Here is a 10,720-nt window from a genome sequence, read left to right on the forward strand (position 1 = left end):
ATGTTGCAACAGTTGTATCAGTCACATGTACAATGACAAAGAATAGCTCTCGTAAAATCCATCAATATCCACAAATCTTAATATAACAGTCATCTGCTCCTTGTTAGATACATCTCTTGCTTCATCAACTAAAATGCAGAATTTTTCATCCCCTATTTCTTTACGAATCTTCGTTCTCATTTGGTTAAAAATCATATTCAATACATCTTTTCTGAATATTTGATGAAGTATAATTTTCTTTCTTTGGAGCTTTCTGTAAAACGATTTCCCTAATACCCTCATTCATATTCCCAATAAATTTTGTTGTTTCCACAATTATTAGAAGATGGAGATTCATCATTCCCTCTAAATGCATACGATTGCAAAGTGAGGCATCAAATGATTGCAATAGTTGTTGTAAGCCAAGATTATGTACTTATCACTTTGTCAATATGACGAGGTATATTCATCAAATATCAAGATATTCCACATCATTGTTGTATGGTGAAGTATTGCATCCTATATCCATAAAAAAATATGCAACTATTACCATCATTAACTCTCTTCCAATATTTAAATCCATCCATCGTAAATGCAGGATTGCGAGGTTCTTATGTTCAAATAAGAAGCATGGAAAACAAATGAAGCATCTCTCAAAGCAGCGTACCCTAAGCAAGTAAATTTCTTAAGCCAATGACTTTGGAATCACCTATTTTGACTTCCGAATTAGTTCGTGGATACTCATTTTTCATAGGTTGATATGGCCTCATTTTGATATAAGCTCATCAATTTCATCCCTTTGATTAATAGGATATTTCCATATCAGAATACGTAACGTTGGTCAGGTTCAAGAGAACTCATATCAACATCAAATCTAGAAGACTTGTTAGGTTGCTGATCACTATGATTTGAGATATCAAGATTGGATAGAAAAATGCTCCGAACTTGTCAACCTAAAGACTTTGAATTATATTTAATTGGGAAATCTTCCAAACTCATATACTCAATACAAACACTAAAATTTTCATTCTTTTCTCATCCATAAAAACACTAAAATTTTCATTCTTTTCTCATCCATAAATTTTTCTTTTTATTTGTATTTTTTAAAAAAATATGTTTTTATTGCTAATAATAATTATAAATCAAAATTATTAACATCGTTCATTTTATTTTTGAAGTTCCAGTCACAAAAACTCATAAAATTTAAATTTATATTTATTAAAAAATTATTACATTGCATAACAAAAAAATTTATAATATTTATTGATCTATAATTTAAAATAATAAATATTTTTAATTAGTAAAATTTAATTTATTATTAATTAATATAAAATCTGATGTTTAATTATTTTCTATAATTTTAGTTAATATATATCTTTATTTTGATTATAACTCAAAATTCTTGCACATGAGTTGAATAATTGAAGTTTAACTGCAATAAATTCAGTGCTAAATTATTTATTATCTTTCGTAAAATCAATATGTAAAAATATTATATTGAGATAGAAATATTTGAAATATGTAAAAGTTATTCACGTTCAATTTTTAGTTCAAATAAATTTAAAAAATCACAATAATAAATTACAAAATCCATAGGGCTTTACGAAAAAATTTAAATGTCAATAAAAGTCATGCAAACTAAATCTACAAGATTCTGTGAAAATATTTAGAATTCTGTGAGATTATGCAAAAATCGGTAGCAATCTATCAATTCCACAAAAGTCTGTTATTTTAAAAAGTCAGCAAATCTCTGCAACGAATGCACCCCATAAATAATGTATAAAACTCTTTATCTAGTGCTAAATGTTTATGATAAAGATATGCCTTGAACATAGATAATGTTTAAACGAGATATGACAAAAAGATCAGGGGAACATCACATGCAAATCAGTAGTCAAAGTGTAAAAGAACAAGGGAAAAATGGCACAAATCGAAGAAGAATAGCGGCTCATTGGACAATTTATTTCTGGGAAATTCCTTTTAAAATATTGTTACTTCAGACAATCACCATGGAACAAATCAACTTCAGCCTCTAAATAGAACAAATCAAATCAAAATTTCGACAAAACATAATAACACATTCAATTCTTGTAGTAGAAGAACCAAATTAGAACTGATACCCCGGATATCAAGACATGGATAATTCACGGGATGTCCCGGGTCATGGGGCCGGGTTATGGATAATGCCCGGGTCAGGAAAGAGTATTGTGTCCGGGTCGTGAAGTAGGGATTATTTATGAAATGTAGATAAGCTGTAGTGGAACAGGTCGGCAAGGAAGCCCGAGCTCCGAAGGATCCGGGACAGTACGGAGAGAAGCCTGGCATGGGTACTCTAAAGAGAAGTTCATTAAAAGGACCGAGCCATCGGGTAACCGGGACATGACTTCCACGGGACGTAGAATGTCCGGGCTCCTATATAATTCCCCGGAAAGCATTCTATCCTGACCACCTCGATATGAGTGATGCATTTAATTGCACCAACTTGATAGAGTGTGCACAACCGACCTATCTCTGACAGTAACATAAATGGTTGGCAGAATTAGGTGGGCTGGATGTGACTAGTATGAGATGTGACATGTCAGGATATATGGTACAATCAGCCACCCTACTATAATTAATGATCAGCACAAAGAACGAGGTCATCATTGCATCTTCCACTATAAATACCAGGTTCTTTACTTGCATTTACTCTCGATTCAGATATTAATTCACACATTGAATGCTCTCATTTATTGTTCATTTACTCTCCACACCAATCACACAGCCATCACTTGGTTACATTGATTTTTAGTTTGAGTCCTTCACTGATTTAAGCATCGGAGTGGCCACGCCGGACATCCCCTCCGGCGCCCATTCACATGGTTATTTTCTTGTTCGCAGATTTCTCAAGCCGACCAAGGGAAGAGAGAAACTTTTAGTCCAGACGTCCAATTCATTTTTCTTTCAATATATTGATAGCAAACCCGGTCGAGTACCCGACCCGACTCACCCCTTTCATCCGGGTCTTATCATTGGCGCCGTCTGTGGGAAACAGAGTTCTGAGACGTTGATATGGCTCCTACCATAAGGACGAACAAAGACACATCTCGAATCCAGGAAGAAAATAACACTCATGTCTCTGGTGCAGGTGGCCCGCCACCCACTGGTCCCCGGCCTACTATTAACTTGACACCAGAGGACTTGGCTAAAATTGTATCTGATGCCATTGAAGCAGCCTTGGCAAAAAGGCCCCTTGTTAATCATTCTACTCGGCCCGAACAAGAACAAGAGCATGCACAAAAGGAGCATGAGGAAGAGAAAAGGGATGAGGAGAGGGAGTCAAGTGCAGGCTCTAAGTCTCCCACTGTGGCAGAAGAGTAGAGAAAGAAGGTGAGAGTGTTGGAAGGGCAAGTTGTTTCTAAGTGCAGTGCGCAAATTGTCAAGGGTTGCCCATTCTCTGATGCCATCATCCGGGAACCACTTCCCGGGCATTTCAAGTCAGCCAGGGTTAAGGACTATGATGGAAGTTCTGACCCTGAAGAACATCTGGCCAGATTCGAAAACATGGCTATGCTACACTGTTATGGGGATCAAATTAAATGCAAAGTAATTCTGACAACCTTGATAGACTCAGCCCAAAGATGGTTTGAAGGGCTAACACCTCAAAGCATTCATTGCTTTGAAGATTTTCAAAAGGTATTCTTCCATCAGTTCAGCAGCAGCAAGAAGTACAAGAAGACTGCCTTTAGTCTATTTGAGGTGAAGCAGGGCCAAGATGAAACTCTAAGAGCCTACATCAAGAAGTTTAATCGAGTAGCTTTGGAGGTCCTCGCATGTGCTCCTGAGACAAAAGTCACAGCTTTTATGCAAGGATTGTGGGAGGGAGATTTCTTCCGATCCCTGACCAAAAAATTGCCCGGGGACTTTGAAGATCTTTTATCCCGAGCAGAAAAGTATATCAACATGGAAGAAGCGCAGAATCAAAAAAGAGAGGCCTTGAAAAGATCGAGAGGAGACCGGGTTGTCAGACCCGAGGAGAGAGTTCACAAAAAAAGTGGTCCAGGGCATTTCTCTCATGTCCCTCTGAGAATTGCCCAGGATCGGGAAATCCAAGAGTGTAGCTCGGACATGACTCCTCACCCGAGTTCAACAACACCACTGCCGAGACCAGAAAAGAAAGGGTTCTGCACCCTTCATAAAGAGTGTTCTCACAACACAAATGAATGTCGAACTCTGAGGAGGGAATCTAATAGGCTTTCCATGACAGAACCTCAGCCCTCCCGAGATGGGTCCAGACAACCACCCTGGTTGTCTCGGCATTTCGGATCTAATGTTCCTCGGAGATCAGCAGATATCCCAAGCGAGGTAGGAGAGAGGAAGGGAGCTCTCGGGAAGAAAAAATTAGACAGCCAAAGAAGAGAAACGCCTCCCCGAGTCGACGAGTAATAAAAATGATCTCGTAAGAATCTACAGATGGTGATTCCAACCGGGCTCGAAAGGTGAGGGGAAGGAGAATATGTCTGGAAGTTGATGAGAGGAGGAGGAATGAGCCGGTCATAAGCTTTGGCTCGGAAGATCTTAGACGAGTCAGCTTACCCCATAATGATGCCTTGGTCATCCAAGCTAGGGTTGTTAATTATGATGTGTTAAGCGTCTTCGTGGATAATGGTAGTTCTGTTAATGTTATCTTCAAAGAGGTCTTAGTGCAGATGGATTTGTGCGAATATCAGTTAGGGGCGGTTGAGACTGCCCTGTTTGGTTTTTCTGGATATGCCGTGTACCCTGAGGGGGAAATCACCCTGCCACTGACCCTGGGAACCGGGGACTTGAGGAAAACTGTGATGACAGTCTTTACAATAGTGGACGCCCCATCTACATACAATATTATTCTCGATCGACCAGCTATGAATGAGATGAGGGCTGTGGCCTCAACTTACCATCAGAAAATCAAATTTTCAGTACGAGGACAAGTCGGGGAAGTCAAAAGAGACCAGCCCTCATCTTGGAAGTGTTATGTGGAGACTGTCCGAGTGGATCATAAGAAGGCAAAGAAGGAAGACAAAGGAAATATAGTAACCCGAGTGGAGGAGATGACAAAGGAGAGGGAGGTGAATTTTGTGGCAGAGGAGGAGCATGAAATGGTTGAAGTTGAACTGGGGAAGAAACTCCGGGTGGCTCGAGACCTTGAAGCTTCCACCCGGGTAAATCTATTGGCTTGTTTAAAAGCTAACATTTATCTTTTCGCATGGTCTCAGCAGGAACTAGCCGGGATCTCGCCCCAAGTGGCCAAACATAAATTAAATATTATCCCAGGATCCCGACCCGTGATGCAAAAGAAAAGACATTTTGGCCCGGAAAAAGATAAAGTTATTGATAAGCAAGTGCAGGAATTGCTGAAGGCCGTCCACATCCGAGAGGTGCAATTCCCTACCTGGATCTCAAATGTGGTCCTTGTTCCTAAAGCTACTGGAAAATGGAGGATGTGTGTAGATTTCCGGGACCTGAATAAAGCCTGCCCCAAAGACTGTTATCTACTCCCCCGGATTGATCAACTAGTGGATTCAACATCCGGGTGTGAATTATTAAGCTTTCTGGATGCTTATCAAGGGTACCACCAAATCCCCATGGCCCGAGAAGATCAAGATAAAGCCAGTTTCATTACTTCTGAAGGCACTTTCTGCTACGTGGTTATGCCCTTTGGATTGAAGAATGCCGGGGCCACATACCAACGATTAATGAATCATGTTTTTCAAAAGCAGATAGGTAGAAATATTGAAGTATATTTGGACGATATTCTGATCAAAACCCGGGAGGTTTCTTGTTTTGTTGATGATCTGACCGAGACCTTCACTGCTCTAAAGCATTACGACATAAAGCTCAACCCGGCTAAATGTGTGTTCGGGGTCAAAAGTGGTAAATTCTTGGGTTTCATGGTAACCGATCGGGGAATTGAAGTTAACCCCAAAAAAATCAAAGCGGTCCTTGATATGCCTTCCCCTCAGTCTGTCCGGGACGTACAAAAACTGACCGGGAGGATCGCGGCCCGATCACGTTTCATCTCCCGGTCTTCTCATCGAAGTTATCCATTCTTTCAAGTTTTGAGGAAGGCACAAAAATTTGGCTGGGATGAAAATGTGAGAAAGCTTTCCAAGATTTGAAGAAGCATTTGGCCGAGTTGCCTGTTTTGGTAAAACCAGAGCCCGGGGAAAAATTATGGATCTATTTATCTGCCACTGAACATTCTGTTAGCTCTGTGCTCATCCGGGAACAAGGAGCTGATCAAAAACCAGTATATTATGTCAGTCATGCTCTCCGAGAAGCCGAATTGAATTACAGTGAAATAGAGAAAATAGCCCTGGCTCTGGTGACTACTGCCCGGAAGCTAAGACCATATTTTCTATCACATCCAATCGTGGTTCTCACCAACTCTCCGCTGGGAAGAATCATGACACATGCCGAAATATCAGGCAGGATGGTTAAGTGGACAATAAAGCTCGGGGAATATGACATTGAATATAAACCCCGAATTGCTATAAAGGCCCAGGCATTGACAGATTTCTTAATAGATATGACTCAACCGGGGGAAAAAGATGTATGAAGAGTTTTTGTTACTGGTGCATCGAATTTATCAGGATGTGGAGTCGGTGTGATTCTAATTGCTCCATCAGGAGAGAAGATTAAGTTAGCCCTGAGGATCGACTCCCGGGTCACCAATAATGAAGTTGAATATGAGGCTGTTCTAGCAGGGTTACAAGCTGCCCGGGAGGTTGGAGCTGCCCGGGTCATCATTTATTCTGACTCTCAACTGGTGGCCCAGCAAATTAAGGGAACTTATGAAGCCAAAAACGAAAAATTGCTGAAATACTTAAGACTCATCACTGCCCGGGCAGCAGCTCTAACCGACTGTAGCATTGAACAGATCCCCAGAGAAGAAAATGGAGAAGCTGATACTTCAGCCAAATTAGCCGCCTCCATGTAAGATATAAGCACTCGGGAGGTCCTCTGTTTCACCCGGTTGGTGCTTTCTGTTGACGAAAAAGTACCCCCGATTCAGAAGAACTCATGGATGACTCATCTCATTGAATATATAGTCCATGGCAAGCTCCCAGAGGATCGGGCCCGGGCTGCAAAAATCAAAAAACAAGCACCCCGGTTCGTCTTTTTGAATGATGTTTTATATAGGCGATCATATCAAGGCCCTCTACTCAAATGCTTATCAGAAAATGAGGTAGAATATGTCCTCCGAGAAATATACGAGGGGTGCTGTGGTGAACACCTTGGTGGGATTGCTCTGTTTCGGAAGGCTGTATTGGCCGGATTTTGACGGCCCCAAATAAATCAAGATGCTGCCCAACTTGTTCAAAAATGCAAAGGTTGCCAACACCATTCTAATTTTATCACCGCCCAACCACTGGCATGCAACCAATCTCAGCGTCCTGTCCCTTTGATCAGTGGGGCATATATATTGTGGGCCCTTTCCCCATAGCCCGGGCACAAAAGAAATTCCTTCTCGTGGCTGTAGATTATTTTTCCAAGTGGGTGGAGGCCGAACCCTTGGCCAAAATTACTGAAGATGAAGTAATGAAATTTCTCTGGAAGAGCATTGTTTGCAGATTTGGCGTACCCGGAAAATTGATTTCAGATAATGGAAGACAATTCCACGGGAAGAAAATTACATCATGGTGCCGGGAAATGAAAATAAGTCAATCTTTCACTTCAGTAGCCTACCCGCAAGCCAATGGCCAAACTGAGGTCACTAATAGGATCATTGTGCAAGCACTGAAGGCCCGGCTTCATGGGAAAGGAAAAGACTGGGTTGAAAAATTGCCGAGTGTACTATGGGCGTATCGAACTACACCTCGGACGAGTACTCGGGAAACTCCTTACAGCCTTGTCTATGGTTCAGAAGCTGTGTTATCTGTGGAAATCGGGCAACCATCCGCGCGGGTGGAATCTTACCCGAGTAATAATGAACAGAGCCGAGCCATTTAGCTTGATTTGGTTGAATAAAGAAGAGATCGAGCAGCCATTCGAATGGAAGCTTATCAAAGCCGGGTAATGAGATCCTACAATAGACATGTTCGATCACGAGATTTCCAGGTTGGAGATCTTGTCATGAAAAAAGTAAAGCCAGTGGGTGATGTGGGAAAATTGGAGGCACAATGGGAAGGACCCTTCAAAGTAGTTCAAAGAGTCAGCTCAGGAGCCGCTTACTATCTAGAAGATTCTCAGGGATATGCCCTCAAAAGACCCTGGAATTCATTTCATTTGAAGAAATATTACGCTTGAAATCTTTGTATCTATTGCTTGTACATCAAATAGAGAAGTTATTCAAAAAAATGTCTACTAAGTCCAGGGACCCGTACCCTGGACCGGGGACCCGTACCCCGATCATCTACTAAGTCCAGGGACCCATACCCTGGCCCAGGGACCCGTACCTTGGTCATCTCCAAAGTCCAGGGATCCGTACCCTAGCCCGAGGATCTGCACCCCGGCTGTCTACTAAGTCCGGGGACCCGTACCCTAGCCCAGGGACCCGTACCTTGGTCATCTCCAAAGTCCAGGGATCCGTACCCTGGCCCGGGGACCGGCACCCCGACAGTCTACTAAGTCTAGGGACCCGTACCCCGATCATCTCAAAAGTCCAGGGATCCGTACCCTGGCCCGGGGATCCGCACCCCGGCTGTCTACTAAGTCCAAGGACCCGTGCCTTGGCTCGGGGACCTATACCCCGGTCATCTGCTAAGCCCAAGGAACCAGTCCAGTGACTTGCACCCTGGTTATTTATCAAGATCAATTGAATCTGATATCTTACGTCCTGATTATTGATAAAAGTTGGTTAAAATTAATAAGGGTATTTGAAAGAAGTTCAAGACATTCAGTACGCGGAAATATAGAACAATGCGCGGAAGGAAAAATAAAGATTCCATTATATAAAAGAAGTACAAGGTGCCCGTAATCCCGGGAAAAAGGAACCAAAAAAAAACCTAATCTACTGGGGGGTCTTCTATCTTCTCCTCCTCATCTTCCGGGAGGGATGCAGCAGCCTTCTCCAAATCCGAGAAGTCCTTCCGGTCGGTAGGAACAAGGCCCGCCTCCTAAAACTGTTATAAGCATTTGCTGAAGCCCAGGTCAAAGTAAGGGAAAACTTTATCAGCCACCATCTTTATAAACTCCTGGCACTCCAGAAATTGGGTCATCTTCTCATCTTGGGCTGTTTTCAAGAGTTCAAGAGCAGCAGTGGCCTCATCAGCTCGGGCCCGAGAAGACTCTGCCTCCTCCTTTAGCAGCTTGAATTTCTAATTTGACAGCTGCAGAGTGGTCTTCTAAGGTTTTCCGAGCCTCATCCAGTTCTGCTCGGGCCAAGTCCACTTGTTGTTTCCACCCAGCCCTTTCCCGAGCCAGAACATGGTCGTGGAGCTCATTCAGCTGGCGTACCCCCTCTTGGAGTTTGGCGTGCATCTCCCGGACAGAGGTGGCTTGTGTGTTGGCCCTTTCGGTAGCCTGAGCCACTCGCTCAAAGGCCGACATGAGCATTTGGAAGCCCTGAAAAAATAGAAAAGGTCAAAGAAATGAATACAAAATAAAATTACAGAGTAAATAAAAAAGACTTACGAAGAAGGACCGAGCCACTCCTTCACACAGGAGCTCGTTGGGATGAAGTCCCTGAAGGTGCGCTACCTCATCTGAGCGTAGATGACCTCGGATCATCTTGACGAGATCCGAGCTAATGTCCTCCCCAAAAATACTAGGGAGGACCCAAGGCCTTCCTCCCGAAGGACCAGCAGATGAACAGGTGAGAGGAGGGGATCGGATGATCTCCTCGGGTTCATCCTCCACGACCACTGTCTCAATAGCTGGCTCGGTAACAGCTTTTATCTTGCGAGTATTTAGAGGAGCCGAGTCCTCCTCATGAGTGGTCTCCTCCCGGGGAAGGGTGGTTTCCTCCCGGGCCTTAGCCTCTTCTTCGACCCGGCGTTCTTCAGCTTCCCGGGCCTCAGACTCCGCCCGGGCCTTCTTCTCCGCCCGGGCCTTCTTTTGCTCGGCCTTTTTCTTGGCTGCCGCCTCGAGTAAGCTGGCTTTGATCATATTTTCCTCGGTTGCACCACAGAAAAACAGTCAGATGGTTAATGCAAAAATATACAAGAAAGAAAGGAGAGTAATTTACCAGCCTGCGACCCGGGTTGGTCAAACTCATCTATTATCTAGTCAACAGGATCTTCAGACTAGGGCCCTATCCCATAGTAAACCAGATTATTCCCCCCAATCAACACTGATGACAGGAAGGATTGGCTCTCTATGGCATCCCAAGCCCGGGTGAAAGGGAGAAGGAGTTTGTAATCACGGGGAAGTTCTGGTTGCCCGGGCATTGCAGATAAAAATCCGGTTGAACAAGTTAAGGGAGTAGGGAGTTGTAAAAAGAAAAAATTTGTTTTCCACCCCTTCAGAGAGGAAGGAATGTCAGTCAAAAATCGATAATGCATCCGAGCCATGAAAGAAAAGACCCCGTCATTAAATCGGCATGAATATAGATAATGAAAAATAGAAGAGTTGATGAGAAGGGATTTCATGCGGAATAAAATGAAAGTAGCCGCCATAATCCTAAAGGCGTTGGGATGAAGGTGATTAATGGAGAGCCCGAAGAACCGGGCAACCCCTTCAAAAAAATGGTGGACTGGAAATCGAAACCCACTCTTGAGTTGTTCCACAAAAATGGCGTGAAAGCCCGGAGGCGGGGTATCCAGATGATCATTGGGCTTAG

General features: G+C 43.1%; 1 protein-coding gene across 1 annotated transcript; it reads left to right on the top strand.

Annotated features, from left to right (window-relative positions):
* The first annotated feature begins 3,030 nt into the window (after positions 1-3,030).
* LOC140978931 (uncharacterized) lies at positions 3,031-7,950 on the top strand. The gene is made up of 5 exons (XM_073444165.1): positions 3,031-3,335; positions 3,387-4,323; positions 4,458-5,871; positions 6,591-6,933; positions 7,572-7,950. The coding sequence occupies exons 1-5, from the start codon at positions 3,031-3,033 to the stop codon at positions 7,948-7,950; spliced, it is 3,378 nt and encodes a 1,125-aa protein (XP_073300266.1).
* The last annotated feature ends 2,770 nt before the right edge of the window (positions 7,951-10,720 follow it).

This window comes from Primulina huaijiensis, chromosome 6 (genome assembly GCF_012295235.1).
Source record: "Primulina huaijiensis isolate GDHJ02 chromosome 6, ASM1229523v2, whole genome shotgun sequence".
NCBI classification, from domain to species: domain Eukaryota; kingdom Viridiplantae; phylum Streptophyta; class Magnoliopsida; order Lamiales; family Gesneriaceae; genus Primulina; species Primulina huaijiensis.